Genomic DNA, 26,087 nt, shown 5'->3' on the forward strand with positions numbered 1-26,087 from the left:
GAACGTTCAGCTCGGGGCCGGGCAACACTCAGGGAACGCTGTCAGGCCCAGGCTCCGTGTTATCGGGGGCCGACACATGGGTCAGGGCTACAAACGCAAGGCTTGACACATTTTAATGAAGCTCTCGCTCATCAAGCATGCAGTTCAGTACGGCGCGTTGAAAGCGATCGGCAGAGCATCCCGGACGCTAAGGAACTGCGAGAGCAGTCATATCCCATTATATCAGCGCAGTATAAGCACTGACCCTCGCCGTCACGCTGACGACCCACGCAGTGACAGCTTGTCGGGATACAGAGCACAGGTGGAGAATGGGGGGGAGGAAACGGCTGATGGGTTTTGACTTTTAAGCAGCATCTTGCGGATGTAAATTAAAGTGGAAATGCTGTGCAACCTTGATAAAGTCGAGTCGCCCGTGCCAACGCTTCCGGTCTATGGAATTAGCAAAGACAATGGGTGTCAGTAAGAATGCATAATTAAATTAGTCTGACATTGGCTTATATAATCATGTAACTTATAATCAATTTAGATTGGGACTTTGAAAGGCAGACAGAGGAAATACCCTTTGTAAGATATTATTCTGCAGATGTTTAGTTACACTGTCAATAAAAAATAGTAAAAAATGTACCCCAGAGTTGATCCAACTTTTCACTTTTTACAGTGCGGAATTACAACTTTTAGTCTTTATGGGGCGGTTTCCTAGACAGGGCTTAAGCCTTGTCCCAGACTACCTTAAATGTTGATGTTGTCTGGATCAAAAACAACTTGCTCTGACATTTCCTAACATTTATCAGTGCAAGTGTTGTGTATCAAGTAGACCTGTTTGAGTCGTGACTCACTCGGATCTTTCACCTGGATCTTTAAATTAACTCATGAGTCACGAGTCTCTAGTATCATTAACCCGGATCAGTTGAGTCATACTACAATTCAATGTAAAACCATAAACAGCGCCACCCACCACACACACAAACCTCTTGCAAAATTATTGATGAGACTTCGCTCGCTCTACAGATCCACTCGTAACCGGCCGATATGCGCGAGAACTGACCATAGACAGTAAAAGAAAGGAACTGACCCGAGATTCTCATTCAGAGCCGGAAACATTGCAAACTCGAGAGACCTGCTGATCCGCGCGAGCCACGAACTGACCCGAGATTCAGATTCACATTGCGGACTCGAGAGACATGCGAATCTGCAATGTTTCCGGCTCTGACTCGAGAATCTCTCAAGTCTCAACTCGTAACCGGCTGATCCGCGCGAACCGTCTCTCGAGTCAGAGCCGGAAACACTGCAGATTCGCAGATCTGCCGGAAACATTGCAGACTCAAGACTCTCCGGCTCTGACCCATTGTCTTTAACCATAACATAGTAGGAAGACTCACCAATTCAGATGTTGTATCGTAGTTTATGAAAAATAAACCTCTTTTAATGTTTTTAAACTTGACTTAAGCATTTTTATAGATTGTATTTCTGGATTAAAGGGTAAATCTGCATCAAAATGTATGCAATACTTAACTGATTTAACGTAATTAATTTAACAGATAAAAAAAAAACGGATAATCTCGAGTCGCACGGATCAGCCGGTTACAAGTGGGTCTGTACTGAGTTTCCATGGCGATTTAGCAATACTGACTCAAATGACTCAAGTGACTCACACAACCCGGATCACTTTAGTGAGTGACTCACAATAACCCGGATCCTTAAAAGGTGCAAGATGCACACCAGTAATGTATATTGTTAAGCTATTAAAAATTACTTAAATAATGATTTAAATATAATGCCTAGTCCTGGCTTAAGCTAATCTTTTCGCAGCAATCAGAGTAAATATTTTGGACAGTCGAGTAAATCTGAGATAAATACTGAGCGAATATCTCCAAGGACAAAAGCAGCGCTTTGATTGGATCAATATTTTTAGTTGGGGCCACGCCTTCTCTGACAGGCTGGGTAATTTGCTCAGGCCGGCAAACACTAATTAAATGCAAATCGTCAAATGAACTACTGCAGACGGGTTGGTTTTCCTTGAACTTTGTTTAATTCAATCCTCTAATTGCTTAACAGGATCAATCATGGAGCCATAATTAGACTAAATGTCCAGATGTGTTTAAGTCATTCAGGTTATGGAGATTAGAAACATGTAATGGAGTTTGGCAGTCAAGGGCTATGTGGGAATTCATCTTCTCCACCCTCAATCGTCTTCTTGAAATGCAGCGAGTATGTTTTCCTCTCCGTTCTCTTCAATTTTCCTGCTCTGAGATCATTCGGCAAATGAACGGCCTGTGTTTTAATGAAATTGCTCATTCTGAATCTGACGCACAGCGCCGACTGGACTGATCTCAGTTTGACTGAATGACAGATCTAAAACCGCAGAGGTGATTCGGTAATTGAGTGAAATTTCCAGTAAATTTCCAGCTTTTACACAGCAAGGATCCCAGTACCAGAGTAAAATCTGTGTTTTACGGACGGCGGAGAATTAAGATGAGTTTGACATTTAGGTCAGTTCGATTTGTAGTGAAGTGACAGGGTGTCTAAAGTGTTGACGTAACCCTTTTATATACGATAAATCAAGGGCATTGGTTTGGTTTAAAATCAATTTAACTATACAGACATCTATGCACCATCAAAGTTCTGTGTTCATGGTTTTAGTTTAATTTAGAGAATACTTTTAGTATAGATAATTAGTAGGGATCAAGCGGCAACCTTTCCTCATGAATTCAACAAGGAAGTGTCCAAAAGGAGTCAATCCCATAGCCCATCCATGTTAAAATGCCCAACTTTACAGTAAAATATAACTCATCCGTTTGAAATATATTAAGCCTTAAAATTTTGCATTATTATGGTCGTGGCCATTTGAATAAAAGGTGGATTGCCGCTGATGTCAGTACCGTTGAGCTAGATGGGCGTAGATTCAGCAACCAGGCACTTTAGCTCCACCTACATTCCACCTCTTTGCCATTTTTGGTTATCAGGGAGTGGCGCACAGTGATGCGGTGCCAAGATGCCAATAGCTGGCTCCGCCCACTTTGGGCTTCAAAAATGCTCTTCAGAAACCTAAAGGTGACATCACAGACACTACACCCATGTTTATATAGTCTATGGTACGGTTACACCGATACAAAATTTCCGTGCGATACAAATATTCGGTTACTTTGAATGACGCCTACCAATACGATAGATACCGATAGTTTTACTTTTTACTCCCTTGTTTTAAGTGCATTTTTTATGCATTTGTCCGCACCTTTTGATTGAAACACTGCAAAAAAGTATTTTCAAGAAAAAAAATCTTAGTATTTTTGTCTTGTTTTCAGTAAAAATATCTAAAAATTCTTAAATTAAGATGCTTTTTCATGATGAGCTAAACGAGCCAAGAAAATAAGTCTAGTTTTTAGACCAAACATATTAAATTTAAGTGATTTTGTGCATAAAACAAGCAAAGAAATTTGCCAATGGGGTAAGCAAAAAATCTTGAAAATTTATCTTAAACACTAAATTCAAGAAAAATTGGCAGATTTTTTTTGCTTGTTTTATGCACAAAATCACATTTGTATTTTTGGTCTAAAAACTAGACTTATTTTCTTGGGTCGTTTTGCTTATCAAGAAAAGGCATCTTAATTTAAGAATTTTTAGATATTTTTACTGAAAACAAGACAAAAATAGTTGTTTCTTAAATCATTTTTTGGAGTGTAAGGTTGAGAAGCTGTATTTTTTTTTGTAGAAAAATATAGGTAAAATAATTGGTGCACTGCAAAAATGACTTTCTTACTTAGTATTTTTATCTTGTTTTCAGCACAAATATTAAAAAAAAAATCTTAAATTTAGATGCAATTTCTTAATGAGCAAAATTTCCTAAGAAAATAAAATACATACAATTTAAGTAAATTTGTGCTTAAAACAAGCCAAAAAATCTGCCAATTGGGGAAGAAAAAAAATCTATTTTTCTAATTTCTTAATTCAAGGCAAATAAAAGAAATATTTCTTACCCCACTGGCAGATTATTTTATTTTTTTGCTTGTTTTAAGCACAAATTTACTTAAATTGTATATATTTTTTTGCCTTACTAGACTTATTTTCTTAGGTAATTTTTCTCACAAGAAAATGGATCTTGATTGAGCAATTTCTAGATATTTGTAAAAAAAAAACACGACAAAAATACTAAGTAAGAAAGTAATTTTTTGGTTCGCTTTGATGAGAAATGCTTAACCACATAATGAAGTCTTTAATAATATTAAGTTTTGATTGCAGACGTTTGAGCTCAATTTTGAAATTGTTGTGATCTCTACTGAAACTCTGGAGACATTTGTGAGATTTTTGGGCCTTTTTTAGTAATAGAGACTTTATTAATTATGGGTTGAATGTACCATTATTTGGACAATAAAAATAGGTGCGTAAAATACTACAATTTGAAACATGCGTTCAAAGGTACAGAACATTTAAATACTAAACATATGTGCGCTTATGTCAAGATAAGAAGCAACATTCCAGTAGAAAAAAAGGAAGAAAATAAAAGTCCTTTTCTCTGTTTGCCTTCATCATTCACCCAGAGCATTGTAAACACGAAGCATACAGTGCATATAGTACATTACACAGTAAATATGTAATCTAAACCGATTTAAGCAAGCACATTTCATTGAGGCAACACAAATAAAACCTGCATACTGTGAGCCTAAAGCTACTGCAGAGATTGTATAACCTTCACTTAAATTTATGACTCTGAATCATCTCAGCTCCTCAAATTTGTTTCTTGATTAAAACAGGCAGGTTAAATTTCAGCACTCCTGGTGAAACTCCGAACCAGTTTCAAGTATCTCTTTGATTTCATTTGGCTTTGAAAAAGTCTGTTTCGTCTAAAGCATCACTGGAGAAGTCAACGGCTTTCTCCATCCACACTTCCCCTGCAGAAGCACCCAGTCTGGCAGACATAAAGATCGCCTTCTACTTTGGCCTTTCTGGAACCTTTGAATCTATTGTGAGCATTCTGAAAATCCTGGCAAGTTAATCTTACCGTTTACCCTCAATGGGCATAAATGCTGCCAATCTAGCACTGGGTGGTAGCAGGTGGAGTTTAACGCTGGCACTCCGATAAGCAAATTGACCTGGATTCAAACGGCTAGCGATCAATCCCACAGCTGTCGAACCACTAAAGATAGTCAGGACGCACTGAGGCATATCAGGGAATTATTGGTTTGGCATCAGCATGAGGCAAGACGTGTGAAAGCTAGAGAAACTGAAAATGCTTAAGCATGATCTTGAAGACTTTAAAGGGGACATTTCACAATAACTTTTTTAAGATATAAAATAAATCTTTGGTGTCCCCAGAGTACGTATGTGAAGTTTTAGCTCAAAATATCATATAGATAAGTTATAATAGCATGTTAAAATTGCCACTTTGTATGTGTGAGCAAAAATGTGCAATTTTTGGGTGTGTCCTTTAAAATGCAAATGGGGCGGTATTATCCCCTTCTGACATCACAAAGGGAGCCAAATTTCAATTATCTATTTTTTCACATGTTTGCAGAGAATGGTTTCCCAAAACTAAGTTACTGGGTTGATCTTTATCACAATTTTTAGGTTCATAGAAGCACTGGGGACCCAATTATTGCATACAAACATGGAAAAAGTCAGATTTTATAATATGTGCCCTTTAAGTATCAATAAATTGGTGATAACTGAGAGCTAACCTGAGTACTGTGATGTACGGTATCACTGGTGTAACGCAGCATCTGGAGCAAGAGTAATGCTTGGTTTGCAGAACATTGGAAAATGTTTAATTTTGTCAGTGACTGCTGGATAATCATATTGTGAAAATTAAAGTGATGCAGCTTTCATATTCTTTAAAGTCTGTGTAAAGTCATTTCTGAGAATTGTTTCTAAACACATTCTAGTATTGTTAGTAATGTAAAAAATGTTAGTAATGTATTGTTAAAACACTACCCTAGTAGGTCTTCATCTAGATCTGAAAACCCGAGGTCCGACCCGAGGCCCGAGCAGATTTGGGTCTAAAAGTTTCAGGTGTGCCTCGGACACAGGCCAAGCATAATATTTGCGCCCTTGGGTCTCGGTTCATTTAAAATGAATGTGTTTTTGCCGAACGGACCCGAGAATACCAAAAATAACTTGTGTGTGTGCATCGAGTCCTTTTCCAACCCCCCAAAAATTAAAGGAATAGTCTACTCATTTTCAATATTAAAATATGTTATTACCTTAACTAAGAATTGTTGATACATCCCTCTATCATCTGTGTGCATGCACGTAAGCGCTGGAGCGCGCTGCGATGCTTCGATAGCATTTAGCTTAGCCCCATTCATTCAATGGTACCAATCAGAGATAAAGTTAGAAGTTACCAAACACATCAACGTTTTTCCTATTTAAGACGAGTAGTTATACGAGCAAGTTTGGTGGTACAAAATAAAACGTAGCGCTTTTCTAAGCGGATTTAAAAGAGGAACTATATTTTATGGCGTAATAGCACTTTTGGGAGTACTTCGACTTGCCTGAAAAGTCTGCTCCCCTTCTCACTCTCATAATGGGAGAGGGAGGGTGTTACTGCGCCGAGTGTGTGTTTGGTCACTTCTAACTTTATCTCTAAAGGGTACCATTCAATGAATGTGGCTAAGCTAAATGCTATCGAAGCGTCGCAGCGCGCTCCAGCGCTTACGTGCACGCACACAGATGATAGAGGGATGTATCAACAATTCTTAGTTAAGGTAATAACATATTTTAATATTGAAAATGAGTAGACTATTCCTTTAATTTTTGTTGAGCCATACATGGAGCAGCGGGCCAAATTGGTTGCGAGGCCAACGTGGTATTTATTTTTTGTCTGACTGGTGCGTGCGACCTGCTGACTGCACACACGTCAATGTAGTTTACTTTCGGGTCCAGTCGGGTTAAAAGTGTCACTGGGTCGGGTCAGACTCAAATCTAATTTTGTCAGGTTTTTCTCCGGTCCGGTCTTCCTTTAAAAACATTATTTATGCATGTCTGGTTCAGGTAAAAGGTGATTCGGGTCATTTCGTGTTAGGTACATTTCTTAGTACCTGAAAAGACCTCTACTATCTAGTACTGAATTGTGGAGTTTTTTCACATTTCTGTGTTCAGGATTATTTGGGCGGGGCTAAAACGTTAGCTCAATAATGCATTGGAGTCACCAAGCATGGCAAAGCCCCTAACGCAATTGCGACACGGGCATCCATTCATGTTGTAGTGATATTAGAAAGTTGAAAAGTGGGTGTGGTTTCAGCACGGACAGCGGACACGCCCCCAGCATTTGGCTAGATGGTTAATAACACATTTTTTTTTGTAGTGTGACAAAATATTGACGTTTACGGACTTAATTCTTGCCACATTCTTATCTTGTCAAATTTTTGACAATGCATTAGTCACATAATTGATATCACAACATTTTTTGTGTTTTGGTCTATTGTTCAAAAGCCTTGAAGCATGTCTTAAACTGTACAGTGATGTCGAAAATCTGACTTTTTAACTATACTTATACTACACTGCAAAAAATGATTTTCAAGAAAAAAATTCTTAACATTTTTGTCTTGTTTTCAGTAAAAATATCTAAAAATTCTTAAATTAAGATGCTTTTTCTTGATGAGCAAAACGACCCAAGAAAATAAGTCTAGTTTTTATAACAAAAATATCAAATTTAAGTGAATCTGTGCATAGAACAAGCAAAAAAATCTGCCAATGGGGTAAGCAAAAAAATTCAACCCCATTGGCAGATTTTTATGCTTGTTTTATGCACAAAATCACTTAATATGATATGTTTGGTCTAAAAACTAGACTTATTTACTTGGGTCGTTTTGCTCATCAAGAAAAAGCATCTTAATTTAAGATTTTTTTTAGATACTTTTACTGAAAACAAGACAAAAATACTAAGATTTTTTTTTCTTGAATAATTTTTTTTTGCAGTGTATGCCCTTTACAAACATTAACCATGGTTTTAGTACAGTAACCATGGTTTTTGTAGGAATACCATGGTTATTTTGTGGTAACTTTGGTTTAACTATGTTTTTACTGTAGTAAAACCATGTTTTTTGTATTTTGTGAGGGGCATTCTTGTCATATTTAATAGTAAACAGCTGCAGCATAATGAAGTAAAAAACAATTGAATGACTTGAACTTATCAATTTATTTAAAATATTAAAATATACACACCAACATGTGTATGTACTGTATATACAGTAAACAACAAAAAAAATCTGGCTAGCTGCACACTGAATACAAATAAGACTTAAAAGTCTAGAAAAGCATTTTTTTTTTTTGCAAGGTGCATGTGAGTTAAAAACAAATTAAACTCACACGCACAATAAATATCCTCTTGCTCATTCGCGCACCTGCAGATAAAGGACTTTTTTCTATTTAAAGCACTACAATTTTTCTTAAATTTTATGTATATACAGTATACATGATTTTCAACTAGTTTCAGTGTTTTCTCAGACTTAATTTCCAGTGTTTATCTGTAGAAATCCTTCCAAATATCCTTCCTTGCCAAATGGAAAGCTATAAAAATCCTGCGATTCAGTATATCTATATTCGCTTCCATAAACTGCCTGAACGGATCTCAAAAGGCTTAGGCAGTCCTTAATCTGAAGATATGGCCGTCTCTGGTCCATGAGTCTAAAGCCCATGCTCATCTCAGTCTTAATTATGGCTTTGTGCGGTGTTTGCTTTGTCTCGCCCCTTGGTCCCACCATGGTCCCCTACGTCTTAAATACGGCTTCATCCGAGCCAAATGCAGCTGAAAAGTTTATTTCCTGTTATTGTTTTTGGATAACTATAAATCTTAGTCCATTAGAGAAACTAATTGATTAAATGGCCGTAATGAGTGTAGACAACTGTCACATGTTAAAGCTTTCATAGCCAGAGACACTGTAGTTAGCATGAGCTCGTACAATATTTGATGGATCAGAGCAATAACTGGAGCTGTTCCTGGTGACTGCTTCTTAAATTGCTGTTGACTTGAATGCCATTTCTTGTCAACTACTAAAAGTGTCTCTGAATATTATATGATGCGGTAATAATCATGCACTTACGGTATATTGTTCTCACATCTTTAATGTAAAGCTGAATGTGGCGATTAATACAAAGACCAAAGGTCTGCTGTTGTGCTTGCGACTGCATTGTCTTGTATGATTCGGGAGAAAGCTTTAAATGCATTATCTTTAATGACAGCTGTGCACCATCCAATTACACATCATTGAAGAATAGAGACACTATGAATGCAAATTCAGTATTATTCAAGAAATAATATTCCACAGCAGATGTTGTGCGTTTTAGAAATGCAATAGTCATTTATGTCTCTGTGCATTCTCTACTCAAAAGAATCAATATAGGGTTACTGTAGTTTGTATATTAGGTCCACTGTGTAAAATTGAATTTAAATTAAATTGGCCCACAGTTTTGAAGTAAAATGACTTCAAAAACAACGAAATTGCACATGTGTCGGCCTCCATCGGTGCATTATAATAAAAAAATTAAGTCCAATCAAATCCACATATTTACATAATGAATAAACATTATATGCATGATTGTAGCTATTGCACTTCTTTTAATAACACAATTTATCTCATTTTACTTTCAGGTGGTAGGTGATGCATATATTACCCGGGTGACCTAATTTACACCTTCAGTGAAGGGAGACGTAGAGGAGCATTCTTGTCGAGGGACTCACCTGGTACACCAGGTCAGCCCCTTATCCTTTTCGACCCAAACCAGCTTCACGCTCCAGACCGTGTGCCCTGGATCTCTCGTCTATCATCTCTGGACCTTGACGTGGGAACAGCACCGGAACGGACCGCCCAATGCTGAGGAGGAACGGTCTTCTGCTGGTCCTGTGCTTCTTCTTCGAGCAGAGCTCCTGCGCTCCCTTCCAGAGCAGGCCAGGGCAGGAGTGGCCCCGCGGCGGCCTGGCGGGGCGGTTGGCGGGAGGGAGGAATGGGGGTTCCAGGGGTTTCCAGAGGGTCAAGAGGGGCTGGGTCTGGAACCAGTTCTTTGTGCTGGAGGAGTACATGGGCTCAGACCCACAGTATGTGGGAAAGGTAAGGACTGTTTGGACAGAAAGGACGGTGCATTTTAATTTCAACACTACACTGAAAAAAATTATATTCAAGCAAACAAATTCTTAGTATTTTTGTCTTGTTTTCAGTAAAAATATTGAAAAATTAAATTAAGATGCTTTTTCTTGATGAGCAAAATGACCCAAGAATATAAGTCTAGTTTTTAGACAAAAAATTTCAAATGTAAGTAATTTTGTGCATAAAACAAGCAAAAATCTGCCAATGGGGTAATCAAAAAATCTTGAACATTTTTCTTAAACACTAAATTCAAGAAAAATTCTAGAAAATTTTGCTTATAGCATGGCAGATTTTTTTGCTTGTTTTATGCACAAAATCACTTTAATTTGAAAAAACTAGACTTATTTTCTTGGGTCATTTTGCTTATCAAGAAAAAGCATCTTCATTTAAGGATTTTTAGATATTTTCACTGAAAACAAGACAAAAATACTAAGAATTTGTTTTCTTGAAAATAATTTTTTGCAGTGAAGTGTTGAGCAAATTCTTGTTTGAACTGTTACTAAAATACAAAAACACTAAATACTTAATTTTAAAAAGAATACATTCTACATAAATATTGAACCTAACATTTTAACCTTTTTCCCTGCCATTGACAAGTTATTTCGTCAATTATAACAAAATGTTTCCTTGCCAATGGCCAGTTTTTACGGCAATCCATATATCCGCTACTATCCACCAGGTGGCTTCTTACCCAACTTATAAAACACTGAAGCATCCACTGATCCAAAAACTCATAAAAAAACTCATAGATCAACGTTCTGAATCTGATCCTAGACAAAAATGCAATTATTTCAAAATTTTTAAGAGGCAGTAGCGGCCGGTGAGTTCTTTGTTCGCGGCGTTTAATGCTAAGTTCGTCACAACGTGTATGTAGCCCGTCATGTGTGGTTTTTAATTTCAAAATATTTGTTCGACACGTTGAGTGAACCTATGTGCATCACGTGTTTTGTCAAAATAAGATGCGTCTAAAGGGTTTACAATAAGAGATGCTCGCGTTTGCCAGATACTCGCATAATCTCATGCGTAAACAGAGTTTACTGTTAAGTGTCTTGAGTGTATTTTGTGAACGTGAGCGTCTCTTTTATCATAAACGATTTTGATGCGTGTGCAACAGGCACTTATTTTGACAAAACACGTGATGCCAATGGTTCACATGACGCAACAAACACATATTTTAAAAACACGAGAAACACACGACACTCCGAACACATATTTTGAATTTGCGCCCCTCGGAAGAGCAGTCACCAGCCTCCACTGTTGAGAGGTGATAAAAAGAGAACAAATAAATATAGGATTAAAGTTTTTTTTCTAAAAGGCCTTTTGTGAAAATCAAAAAAAATGCTGGCGCTGGCTGGAGACTTTTTTTAAAACAGCTGGCAGGGAAAGAGTTAAGGTTTCTGCATTTGCCATGTTTTGTGAATGCAAGACAAGTCACTAGAATGCTTAGTAGGCTATATGTCAAATAATGCAAGTGAAAATAAAAAGTAAGATTAATAAATCTTTTATTTAACTTCCTTTCCTATTTTCAGCACGTTGTGCAGTTTCTTCCATTGCTATTGCAGCAAACATTATTGTCTATCCATGTGGTTAAGCTAAGTAAAAAAAAAAACAATTCCTGTATGAATACAGTTTAAACTCATACATTTATGAAAACAAATTTCCACATCGCATGCAGTTTTATTACAAGTAATAAGATTCTCCGTAGAGCTGACTTACTAAAGATGCCGTCTTTGATTTATCTACTTCTGTGCCAAAGCGATACACACGTGCCAGTGCTTATGGATGATGGGAAATCTGTCTGACCCTCTTTTAAATCCCTTAATCCAAACCTCAACAAATTAACACAATGTGTCCAATATTAAAGATATTTGGAGGCTCCGAATGTCCCTTAAGATGATGATAATCCATCTATATATTTGACATTCATGTTTTAATGGGGGCACCCAACAGCATGTCTGCAATGCTTGGTGGCATCTAAAGCCAAAAATCAGGACATGAAACAAGAAAACTGGCAACTGAACCTTGTTATAGTGTGATTTTTTTACTTAGCCATGGGTGTGTATAGGTCTGATATGCAGTATGCTACTGGTTTTAATGCAAACTGGGTTGACCGAGCAAAGCAGCTAGACAAAGATTTTAGACTTGTGGTTTCTGCTAAGCCCAATTTAAAGCAAATGAAAACACAGTGTGTATGCCTGTTTTGTGTCACTTGATGAGCATGAAAACAAAAAACGTCTTGATGCATCTATCGCGAATACATCAGCACTTATGGAAGCTATTAAATCCCCCCACAAGACAACACAAGTAGAGAGACTTTGCCATTAATTCTAATAATGACACAGCTGACAGGGACAATAATGTAATTTTTCTATTGTATTACAGAATCTGTCAGCAGGTGAAAATTGGCTTTTAGCCTGATGCACACATTTGGTGCACACTGACAGTTTTCTTCAATCACAAACCATTTATATTTAAGGTTGCACTGCTGAGCATGCACATATAAACCAATTTTGGGGCAACATGTTGTTGTCATTCATTTAAATAACCATTAAAGTAACCTGTTAAATTTATAATATCCAAGTTAGCTTTTGAAACACGCCTTTATCTAGATTTGTGTTTTCTCTGTCTGGAAGTTTGCAGGTCCATTATAAACACTGCATCTGTCAATGTTGAGCAATAGCACCATGCAAGCTAGCTTGGGGGGAATGAAGACATGATGCTAGAATTTAAAATTCATGCAGAAAAGTTGTATTTCCTCGGCACATGGCCTTTAGCAGATCATAATGTGACCTGATCTTTTCACATACTTATCAAGTAAAATTAGACATTTCACCATGAATTTCATTTAAGATTCATAGCTGCTGGGTCTTGCCTCTTTCTTACTCGTGTCTCAGTGGTCCAAATGTATGCAGACAGGGTCCGAAATTAACAACTGGCAAAAATTGGCTTTGGCAACAAACTGAGTGCTTGCCAGGTGACCTTTAACCTTAAAGAACCGAGACAGAATATTTGGTTTCATAACTTTTCATAACAAAGCTCGTCTGACACTCATAGGACTGCGCAAATGTCACAACTGTCTATTAAAACATCTATCATTTTCTAACGTCTAACAGTGAACATTTTATATCAGGTGCTATATCATAAATGCAGGGTTATTTCTACTAGCATGCTGAGAGCTGTGATGCACGCTGGGTTGTTTTAACCCATTGTTGGGTCAAGTATAAAGTTTTCTGGGTTAATTTAACCCAAGAGGTTTGGTTTGTCCCAGCCTGATCTTACAAGAATTCATTTGCATTTTACGAGTTGGCTTATTCGCGATAGAACAAAAAAATATGATTATAATAAAAATAATAATAAAACGAAACCCAAATGTCACAGAGGCACAAGCAAATCATACAAAAATGTATGAATGTGTTCATACGAATTAGCCACCTCGTTAAAAACGTATAATTTGCCGTGAGATAGCGTTGTTTGTTCCAATGCAGGGTTAAACATTGTTTTTGTTTCACGTCTTCTAAAAAACAAACAAGAAAAAATACTGTAAAATATTTATAACACAATTATATTTTCAGTTAAAAGCTATACAGTTTCTTAATTGGTAAGAAATATTTACAGCCAGTCAATTCTCCCAAATTGCTCACCATTAAAGTTAATTTTGTCCCTTGTATGTAGATATTCGAAAAGGAAGAAGAGACTAAACCAAACTCTCAGAGGGAGACTGATTAGGGCTTCATTTAGTGCCAAATTCATCTTAAAACAGATTGCGCTGTTCCCTGCTGAGCTAAGAACAATTTGAACACCTCTATTTATAATATAACATTCAGAGAGGATTTTTCTTTTAATAAAGTATGTACTCCAGCCTGCTATACTGCCTAGTATTGTGTAAGTCCCACCAAAACAGCCCTGACCCGTCGAGGTATGGACTCCAGTAGACCTTTCGTCAAAACCAGCATTCACTTTTAAAGCAATTTCAGCCTCAGTAGACCTTGTCGCCAGTTCACTGCTTTTTCTTCCTTGGACCACGTTTGATAGGTACTGACCACTGCAGATGGGGAACATCCCCCAAGAGCTGCAGTTTTGGAGATGCTCTGACCCAGTCGGCTAGCCATCACAATTTGGCTCGTCAAAGTCGCTCAGATCCTTACGCTTGCCCATTTTTTTCTGCTTCTAACACATCAACTTTGAGGACAAGTTAAGTTGATGTAAGTTGAGCATCTCTAAAACTGCAGCTCTTTTGTGGGGTGCTCCTGTCTGCAGTGGTCAGTAGGAGGGCAAAAACTAACGCGGGGTTGGTTGTAACACGGACCGTTTACATTGTTGCACAGGGTGGAGCTATTCGTTTTTTCTGTATTGTTTTCACGTTGCCAAAAGACAATCTCCCGCAAATTATTGGGAATGTATAATGTTTTTCCATAGATTTATTGATGAAAGAGTGTTTTGTTGACTACAACAAAGCATAATTTTGAAATATATCAGCAGCTCTTCACAACTTTTTTGGTAGGCTTGAAAATATTTTGACCCAGCGGGGTTTGTTAACGCTGCCCCACGATATGAAAACAGCTAACATTAGCATAATTCTTGCCGTTGTTTTAAATAGACTACACACTAATGATTGCTGGCTGCCAACAAAATAAATGTGCCTGTCTTATCAAAAAAATGGTTTGTCAATTTTTATTTTTGTTCATATTTTTAACTCTTTCGCCGCCATTGACGTGATATCTCGTCAATTAAGAGAAAACGCTTCCCCGCCAGTGACGAGATTTTCCGTCTTTCCGCAATACCGCTATTATCTTTAACTTCCGCAACTTATACAACCCGGAAGTAGCGTCTCACGTGAAAGAGAAAGAACTCTGTGTATGTTTTAAAGATCACTCTGCATCTGATCTCTATCAAAAGTCCTTCACAAAAATGGAATTATCTCAGCTTTTTACTCAAAATTGGGTGTTTTTGAAGAAACCTACCCATGTTTGAGAGGTGATTACAAGAGAACTAATGAAGGTAGGATGAAACGTTTTTTTTTTTTTTAAAGCAGAGCTGTTCTTTCATTTGATACATTGTTTGTTTATATATTTAAAGAAGAACATTTTCTGGAAGGCATTAAACTTTTGTGAAAATCATGAAAAATGCTGGCGCTGTCTGGCAACTTTTAAAAACGCTGGCGGGGAAAGAGTTAATATTGAATTAATAAGTCAATACGATCAAAGTCAAGGTCACGTCAAAGATTAAAATCATAATTAAATTCATGCCTAAAATAAGACTTTGATTTTTATTATCTCAGAATTTGATTTTGAAACTGTAGTATGGTTATTACAGACTGGGTCACATATAAAAAAAAATTGTCGTAATTGTGCTGCTTTTTCGTACATATTTAGACATTTTATCCATTTATAATTGAACTATTGTTAGAAAAGGGCTGGATGAATAAATACAGTGTGGATACCTGTCTATTATAGACAGATATATAAACAATATCCACGTCAAGTATATAGACAGAATAGTATTGAAATATTTCCCTGAAAACTTAACTTAATATTTGTTTCTCATTTAGAATGAGAAACAAAAAACAGAAAGTAACAGAAGAAAGAAAAGCCCAGGCCCAAAACACCAAGAGACACGATTCGTGACACAGATGAATACTTTCCCCTTTTCGTCTGTGTCTGTTTTGCATGCTTTCAAAGTGGTTTTCGCAATATGTCTTAATAATCGGGACAATGAGCCAAAATACCAGGAAAATTAATAATCATAATGCAAAATAAATAAATAAACAAGGAAATGTCACAATGAGCTCAGAGACCGTAATATACCACGCCTGGGGTTTAGAGGTAAGACGAAATGCGAAGAAGCTTTTTGTTTCGTTTCGCTTTGTTTTTCTTGAACCAGGGACTGGCTTTTGTCTATTTTGGATTAATAAATGCAAGCCTTTCCTAACGTTTGTTTACTGCTCTGTGACAGAGAGAGGATTCGAGGAGGTGCATCGGTTGTGTGGCTTGGTGTCAAAGGAATAAACAAGATGAAAAAGAACAGGAAAGAACAATGCTGGCGTTGCTTTAGGATTCTTAGTCAGGCGTAAATGACACTTGGGATGTTGTATTGTTTTTGTGTCATGTCCACAATCTGCATCCATTACATTCGCCTAGTGCTTTGCAAATAACATGCCCTGGCTTTGCAGGTATTTGTTTATTTTTCTGATGCACAACAAAAGCCTTTTGTGTCAACAATATGCAACAAAAAACGCAATAAACACCTGGCAACCATCTAGTACAACATTATGCAATGCCCTATATAGCAAAACTATTGCTTCACTCACATTTCACAAAATTAATAAAACTAATGTCACGTTTTACTTAACAGGTGCATTGAAAATAAATGACCCTGTTGCTATACGGGGGGATGTGAAATACCAGACATATTTTATGATTTAACATTAATGCAAGCATTAGGGGTGAGCGATATGACCAAAATCTTTATCACGATAGGATTCATTTTATAACATGATCACAAGCTTAATGAGCAGAGGTTGCGCGACTTGCACACTCTTCACAGACAGAAAGAGTGCACGCATATAGATCTGTTGTTTGTGATTCAATGGCTTAAATTAACTTTAAAACTGCGGTGCCTAAATGCATGTACAAACGTTACATTTTTGTGACCACGCGCACAGGAGCGTTACGTGGGCGTTACCTCGACAGAGACGATATGCCAAAATCTCCACACGTTTAACACATTTCTACCGATTAATCATGTCTACCGGTTTATCGCCCACCCCTAGCAAGCATTATTTTGCATTCAATGCAGGTGAGTCGATTGACTGGCAAAATTTGAAACCACAGGATTTTTTTTTTTAGTTTATGCATTTATGCACAATCTTTGTGCATGAGGACACCATGGCCTCCAGACACTGGAGCAAATTTCATCACATCAGCATTTTATCGTTTATTACTGAGAAATAAAGGCCTCATTGAGCCTTTGGGAATACAGCAACAATGCCACATTTCCTCAATTAAATAATGCACTACCATCTCTACTGCTGAGCAATGGCTGTTCCGACTCATTTTACTCGCTGTTAATCATGTTTTTATTCTATCTGTCCTGGTTTACCCTTTCAGTCATTTGGTAACTTGGTGGCTGAAAGGTTTAATACCAGTAAACCCTCTCATTCGTGTCTGACTACCCACAATTCACCTCTTCCCTGTGTCTTTTGAGCTTATGACATAATACTAAGACATAAAACTATACATAACCTCAAATCTTATATAACATATCATTAGCCAAAGTGCCATCCATCAATCCTCACATCCAACATTTTATAGCTTACAGAATTGATTTTTAAATCTGATGAACTAGTTATGTAGAACTTGAGTTAGGTCTCAGACACGAGTCCGGTCTCGAGACCGATTTCCGCTTTATCGGACTCGTCTCGGACTTGTTCCTTCAAAGACTCGGTCTTGACTTGGTCTTACACACAACACATAACAATAATAATAAAATGCACTGTTGACGGGCATTATGTGAAAATGACATCCCATGGTGCAATGCAAAGATACTGCCATGAGAGACGTTTATTTATCTCTAGAGAAATAGGCAGAAGATGATGCATGTGGTAGGGTTTTTTTAATGATATAGTTCATTTTAAAAGAACCAAACCCAGTTCACTTAAAGTGAACCAGAAAAGGGATTAGCCGAATGTGACCTCGGTCCTTTTGGTGTTCACAATATAGTGGACTCAAAAGAGAAACCAGTTCTTTTTTGGTCCTCTTCAGAACTGAAGTGATCTCAGACCCTTTCTTGTTCACATCACAACTTCATAAGAACTCAGACTCCAGCTTTCTGTGCAGCAGTTGATTTTGATACAATGTCAAAACCACACGCGAAACGGACCGGGACCTCATTGATTTCACATATCAAAAGAAAAAGAACCCAAAAGCGAACCGTACTCAGACCACCTGCAGAAGTGGTCTGAGTTCGGTTCGCTTTTGGGTCCTTTTAGGGGGGTCTGAGATCACTTGGTTTGTTCACATATACCCCCAGAACTGCTCTGAAAGCGTTTGGAGGGCTTAAACGAACTAGGTGTGAAAACAAAGACGTTAAGACTGCTCTTCTAAACAATTCCCAATCTAACTAGTCTGTAGGCCTAACTGTTAATTGTTAACTGGGGTGATATTAAATCATGAATATGAAAACTGACATGTTTTTATGGTCTTGGTTTCGACTCGAGACTTGCTTCCTCAAAGACTTGTTCTTGACTCGGACTCGACTGTATTTGAAAACCAACGGATTCGGTCTGGACTCGGTCTCGACCCTTCAAAGATTCGTTCTTGACCCAGACTCTGCATAGGCGGTCTTGTCCCCATCACTAAGATGAACTAATAAAGTTATTTTATTCGTTTAACATGAAATTTATTTAATGCATTTTTTTGTAGTATTGCACAATTTGCTTCGGATTTTCGATTTTTGTTATACATATACACATAATAAGGGTCTACGTTGACTGATATTGCGTATACTTTTCCGAACACCTTGAATAATGATTGGGGACTACCCAAATTCAAATGTTGCATTTTACCCTAGTTTCCCATCATCTAATAAACTCCCTGATGAATAAAATCCATGCTCTACATTTCTCTCATTCCTGTTTCACCCTGAAACATGTCAGATTATAGAAGTGAGATATGTCGAGCACATTGATTCTAAAGCAGAAGATCCACAAAAACTAAAAAAAGAAAAGCTTTAACTAGACCGCCCTGGACTTCAAATCTAAGCGCTTCAATCCCAGATGAGCAGGAATGAATCATCAGGAGGGCCAAGCGGATCAAGGGTTTATACTGTATTTACAAAAGACCCGACTGACTGGGTTTTTGTGTATGTATGTGTGCGTGCGTCCATCACCCAGTAAGCTTTGCTGAGGCACATCTAAACTCTATGCACAGGAAAGGGAGCGAGGATTCGTGCCAGATACTGTAAATGAAGGAATGAAGGAGGTGTACTGTACACCATGCCTGTCTGGAATAATTCTTTTTTATCTTTTTCAGCACAGTCTGTCCAACAAATACAAATTGTATGCAAACATCAAGTCTTAAATTTAAATCATCTACTGTACTCTTTTTGTTTGGCTCCTACTGTCCTTTTGTTTCTTAAAGAGCACATATTATTCGATTCATGATTTTACATTTCCTTTGGCAGGAGAGCACTATTCGGGATTAGTTTTACAAGGGGACCTCTGTAAGAATATCATGCTTTCCAGGGGTCCTCTGTGTTTTTAATTCTTTCCATGTTTTTCTCTCATGACCTTCATAAAAATTCCAGAGCAATTTACGCACAGTTTTCTTGCCGAACTCAGTATGAAATTTAATCCCGTCCGGATGCAAATATCTTTTGAAAATGTGGTTCTTATCGTGTTTTGGCCAACGTGATGTGCCATAAGGTCTTAACGCACGTAAATTGTACTTCCTGAGTCCCTTTCATTTAGATATGATAATTATTTTATTTCGCCGAATGGAGAAACTAAGAAAGAATTGAATATCGTACACTGTTAAGACACTGTAATATCGGTATAACGTAAGAAACTCAACGTTATTTTGTTCAACTCCGGTATGGTAATGTTAATTGATGAAGATAAATTGTTATTAATCGTGATTTCTTAATTTCTTTGGGTTTATTATAAGCAGCCAGTTATATAAAACATGTAGGCGACTTTAGTAGGATTTGTTTAAGTTATTTTGATTTGCTAAAATTAAATTCATAAATGTTCTGTAATATTTTTACATTTTAAGCAAAATATCAAACATTACAAACACATGTATCCATAGCATGTGATCTTCTGCAACGCCCAAACACTTGAAACAGTCCCTTCCATCTCTGGAATAGCCTAAGAATTATAATCCTGTCCGAAACCGTACATAAAATCACAGACGCATGTTGAAACTCAAACATCTTTGGAAAATGAAACCCGTCCGGGCTTTTCAGGGGTGCGTTTCCTGAAAACATCGTTAGCCAACTAAAAACATGTAGTACAGTCTATATCCATCATTCTAAATTTTAAATTAAATCTATAAAAATTTATTTTACGTCTTTAAGTTTGTAAACAAAATTAAAACGCTGCATTTGAAAACTGCGCACATGCCTACGAGCTTTAAGACCCTGGGGAATCCCTGGGGAAGTGACATAAGAGGGAACTTGCGCATTAATTGAATATCTTGAAAATAAACAACAGATAACTAAATCAAGATAAAAAAATTAGTCTTCTGATGCAATATATGTTATTTACAGCAATAATCTGACATTAAATCGATTTGCACAGATTAATTAGTACTTAACCTCCCACGTGACATCATCAACTATGTTGTTGAACCAACATGGTTCAAACGACAAATGTGCGACAAATTTACTATGCTTTCGAGAAACAGTCGTGACGAGATCGTTTTTCCAACTACGCATCGTACTATGGTGGTTCAGCAGAGAGTTTCATCATTGTTGGGAAAACGCACCCCAGAACGATGAGCTTTGTACAAAATCAATGCGTTTTAGGGAGACAGGCCATAAAGGGGCAACAACAATGTACGATATGTGGAAATAATGTGTTTTTAATAGGGCTGTCAATAGATTAAAAAAATTAATCTAGATTAATCGCATGATTTCATGAGTTAACTGCGATTAATCGCAAATTAATCGCACATTTTTATCCATTCTAAATTTACCCTAATTTAACACTTTTCAGGTTTTTAATATTCTAATCATATATACATATATAGATGCTTTATGCAAATGTATGTTAACAACAGCCTGTTTACATTTTAACAGAATCACCAGCCATTGTTTTGTATATGAATTTTCCTTTCAGAAGATTTTTCTTTCTCCATTTTTGTTTGCTGCTGCATCATTTGTGATCTGTGCTGGCAAGTTGAGTAGGAATTAGCAAATTTAAAAAAAATAGTTGTTCATATTTTGACATTCTCTATTAAAACATAGAACAATGCATGATTTGTTGAAATATAACAAAATATGACAGAACTACACGTGTTTGAAGTTGAAAGAGTCAAATTACCACAAAAATTTCCACATCCATACATTATATTACCACATCAATACCTTAAAATCACTGGTAAAACTAATAGATTTAGCACACACAAAGCAAAAACATCATCAATGTATGTTCAACTTTTTGTCCTTTTGTTTGATTGACATTGAGACAGACTGCTTAAAATCTAAGTGATCTAATATAATGTTACACATCAGATAGTTTTACCCAACAGTTAACCAAACATTTACTTAAAACATAACAGATTATAGAGCCTACCTGCGTGAATTCTTATCAAAACAGATATTTGTAAAACTGTAATTTTGTGTAGATGTCTATATATCCGGGTCGCGCACTCGCGCGTCTGTGTGCACGCGCTTCAGATATCAGTCAGTCAGCGTGAGGGGATCGCTTTTGAGTCTTGTCGCTCTTAATAACTCTTTAACATTAATCAGGTACCGAACTTTATCTCTCTTAATGACTCTTTTAACATCAAGCAAGTCCTGCAGTCTATTTTCTAAGTCATGCATAAAAGCGAAACCAAAATGAATTGAGACGCATTTTTGTATTAGATTAAGCATTAGGAGGACGGTAACGTTACACCTATCAGACGTATAAATAAAGATCATATCAGATGTCCAACGAGCATTTAGAGCATTGGATTTGGTAGACGATTTGCTTAATGTTCTTATTTCTATGAAAACCTTTTACTCATTTAGAGAGAGTCACATTTGTCTGCGTCTCTGTTCATTCAACTATGGACTGGACCAAGGGTCAAACAGAAATTGCGCGTTGCGTTAATCTCCGTTAAAAAAATTAGTGGCGTTAAAATGAATTTGCGTTAACGCGTTATTAACGCGTTAATTTTGACAGCCCTAGTTTTTAACCATAAACCACACAAAAAAATTGTATTATACCAAATACATATATGCACACACAGACATTATACACAGATACACACACACGTATATACAAGTCTGATGGTTGAACCAAAAGTCAATAATGACGAATGAGCCTTTGGTTCTTTCGCTGAAAGGTCCCTCATTTGAATACAATATAGCTTGTTTGCTAAAACTCTTGACAGGTCAACACTTTTACCTCGCCTGCACGCTGTTCGCCGTCATCCCGCTCCCTGTCCTCACATTCATTCCCTGCAATGACTCTGCAGTCTCATCTTTTAGAAACAACGCATCATTAGCTCGAAACTCTTTTGGGAATCAGCAGGTTTATTTTTAAGGCAAAGAACAGGAAAAGACATTGCATTTTTTAACAGATAACCTTTCACTACAAAATAACGAAAGAGCACAGTGTTCAGTGTGCCTAAAGTCATAACAACACCATACAGTGAATTGATTTAGCACTTTCTATTATTTGTGCATTAACATACAGAATACAGAAAACTAAATCGGTTTGGTTTTCTCAAAACTAAACTCTTTCAGCATGAATAGAGAACAAGTCACGCAATTTAACACTTATTAGTCAACACTAAATTACCTCATTTACTTCAATACAAATTTTGGTCTTCGTGTGCATTGTTCATCAGTCCACATTATGCAAAAGGCAAAACATTATTGTTTGTTTTTATAATATTTGATGTCAACAAGCCTGCCATAATAATGTTGGCCGATAGCCACAAATATTTTCAGGCATTGCTTTTTTGCTACTAATGCAGCTTTTCTGAAATCATGTCAATAGTTTGTTTATTTATTTAAAAAGGACAATGCACATTAATTAGCATAGTTACTTAAGTCCGTCATCTAAATATGCCAGATTTATTAATGCAGACTAATTTCCACTGTAGTTAAAGCTGTAATTAAATGACTATTATGCTAGCGCTGTAAAGTTTACGGCATTTGAAAAAGTAACATTATCGTAAAGATACGCAACAATGATATAAACATAAACTAATGAAGAGTCATCATTTAGTATAGGTCATGGCTGTCATGATCCTGTATTTATTTTGCTTGTTTTGTGGAGAGTCACGTTGCCTGTGTTTGCTTTGTTTACCTCGTGCTCTCCTGTCTTAAATATTGACCCCGCCCCCTTGTTAATTATTCATTATTAGTTTATGCCCTTCACCTGTGTCATCGTTCCCTAGTTTAGCTCTCCCTTATTTAATGCCATTGTTTTTTATGTCTTCTGCCGGATCGTTGTGTGTATTATGTCTTGCCCTGCCATGTTTATTGTTGGATTTTATTGTGCTTGTTTGACCCCCTCAAGGGTATTTTCTGTTGTTTAAGTATTTTGTCATGAGCTGTCTGCATATGGGTTCTGTCCTCCCTACACATGACAGTGACATGTTTTTTTTTAGTTGTTAGTGTATTAATTAACAATGAATTCATGAGTCATGTTGTAGTTAATTATGACTCGTTATTAGTTTGATTAGTACATGCCTTAATTCAGCATTACTTCATGCAGTATTTAAAGGAACAGTATGTAAGAAATTTATATCAATTAATCATAAAATGGCACTGATATGTCTCTAGACATTAAGAAATCATTTTCATTTCAAATACTTATATTACTGACAACAGTTGTCTGGCCAGGATATTGTCATTTAAAAAGTGGAGTTGCAGCTCTCAACTGATGTTTATGTTGTCATTTTGTGTATTGGCCACAAGTTGTGTGATTGCAGTACCAGTTTTAGCCACAAGTTTTGTGATTGCAATACCAGTTTTGGCCTCAATCCTACATACTGTTCCTTTAAAGGGAAACTTCACCCATTTGCATTAAGCTTTGTACTGTTAGAACCCCAGTCATGTTTTTGAATGGTCGTGCACCATTCCCTCAGTTTCCCCTGAGAGGGGAGAAATACTGATTTCAGTGAGGCACTACCTTCTTTCAATGATGTAAAAATCGTCATTTTGCGTCATTGAAAGAAGGAAATCCTGTATCTCTATTGAGTGTGAAAGACTACAGACACTCATTCCTCATTTTTCCAAGGTGGGGGCTATGGGTGGGACCCACTCACGCTTCAGACCAATTACAGATAAGTGGGTGGGACTTACGAAAATATACGAACACAGACCGAAAAAAAACGACCAGCCGCCATCTTTATGCTAAGCTAAGCTAAACAGAAGTTGTGGAGCGAGCCAGAATTCATGTTACAATAACAGTGGAAGTTAATCAATATTACATGGAAGAGGGTGATTTTACAAGCGTGATGCTCTAATCCGCTGTTCATTGCACCTTTATGAGCCACAATACTGCAAAGAGCTGAGGCAGATGTAGGAACAGAAGCCCGAGGAGTAGGCCGGAGCCTGGGCGTCGGCTGGGTAGAGGAGCCCGGTGAAGAAGCAGCAACCATCGGCCTCTGCTGCGTAGAGAAGCTTGCCTGTTCTCTCGCTGTGTGGCTTCTTTATAACATTTCTGCATCAGATAAGGATATGGACGGTTGTTTGGTGAAGGTTTCTATGCAAGAGAGGAACGTTGCGCGCGTTTGGAACGTTTATTTCACGGATATGTTTCGGTTTACGAGCAGACGCGCTGCGGAGTATATAAGCTTGGACGGACTCGCGCCGTTTGCTTTCGGTTGAACATTTCTGGATCAGATAAGGATATGGACGTTTGTTTTGTGAATGTTTCTGGTCGCGTGCTTATTTCAAAGACGTGTTTCGGTTTACGAGCACAAGCTCCAAGAGCTGAGGCAGCGCGTCTGTGGAGATATTGTGCAGGGGACGCGTTTGTGTGGAGGAGGATGGAGGGTTAAACGGACGTCTGACTAAAGTGAGTGTTTATATTTTCTTTGTTATACTAACGTGGCATTTATGTACACAATAGCATATCTGAGCGGTGTTTTATATGTCTATATTGTGAGAGCAGTGAGGCAAATAATAACACAAATGTAATTACAGTAAACAAGAGACAAAAAGAAAATTGGTAAAACTAAATAAACATTTAAAATGCATACACTTTTTTAAGTACTTGAAAAGACATTTGTACTGCGCATCTGAAACCGCACGTTACTGTTTGAATAAGACTTTGCTACACACCAGGCCAGAGTGTTATTGTGTGTACCACAATGTAACATCACGTTTAAAAGTAAATCATGATTGGTGTCAGTCAGACACAGTGGTGGTGGCTATTTTCTTTGTTTTACTAACGTGGCATTTATGTACATAATAGCATGTCTGAGCCGTGTTCCGAGTAATGGGAGTGGCTTGCAGAGCTGTGCATTGTGGTGCATAGTGGCAGTTGTAGTTTTTCATACAAATGTGCTCTAAAGTCACATTTTGTCTTTTCTCTGTCAAATAGGCACAAAATTCTACATTTATGTTACATTTTGACTACAAATATGACTCACTTTCCATAAAGATTAATGTTCCTATCGGTGAAATGGCCCTTTAAGTAAGAATTAATTTAGGTATTAGTTCATTGTAATTCATGTTATCTCAGCCTTTACTGCAAAACGTTTAAATATGCATTAAATGGATATTTCATTGAATAATAAAAATGTGTTTTTGCTCCATTTTTTGCTTATTTTACTATGGATATCAATGGCTACTGTCAACTGTGTGCTTTCCATTTATTATTCAAAATATCTTGTTTTGTGTTCAACATACACAAAGAAACTCATACAGGTTTTGAACAGCATGAGTGGTGAGCAAATGATGACAGAATTTTAATTTCTGGATGAACTATCCCTTTAACGCCTCTGTTGTTTTAAATAGTTCAGAGCTAAAGGGTTAAACTGACCTTTAAATGTATAACAAACTCTATAAATACAGCAAGCTGCAGCTGGAACATTAGATTCTATAATGCAATCACAGTCAGCGCTCGGCTATAATGAGCATCAAATGACCAGAGAGAATCTCTCCAGTGACCTGTACACTAATCAAGGTTACCATGTACATAGACCCGGAAAGACGCTCTGCAATTATCTGTTCCCTCTTCTCATCAAGCATGCATAAACCATTAACAGAGCTACTGAGCGACATGGCCGCAGATCAGACACGTGTTGTTTATGGTTAAGCAGGGGTGAAACGATATACACAAAA

At 37.2% G+C, this 26,087-nt stretch overlaps 1 protein-coding gene across 1 annotated transcript in view; it reads left to right on the forward strand.

Moving 5' to 3' along the window:
* Positions 1–26,087, forward strand: part of cdh12b (cadherin 12b) — a 211,178-nt gene that overhangs the window by 70,892 nt on the left and 114,199 nt on the right. Inside the window, exon 2 of the mRNA XM_055175812.2 lies at positions 9,584–10,040. Within this exon, the coding sequence (XP_055031787.2) occupies positions 9,804–10,040 (237 nt within the window). The 5' untranslated portion in view covers positions 9,584–9,803. The remainder of the gene's footprint in view (positions 1–9,583; positions 10,041–26,087) is intronic.

The sequence above is a fragment of the Misgurnus anguillicaudatus genome, chromosome 4 (genome assembly GCF_027580225.2).
Source record: "Misgurnus anguillicaudatus chromosome 4, ASM2758022v2, whole genome shotgun sequence".
Lineage (NCBI taxonomy): Eukaryota > Metazoa > Chordata > Actinopteri > Cypriniformes > Cobitidae > Misgurnus > Misgurnus anguillicaudatus.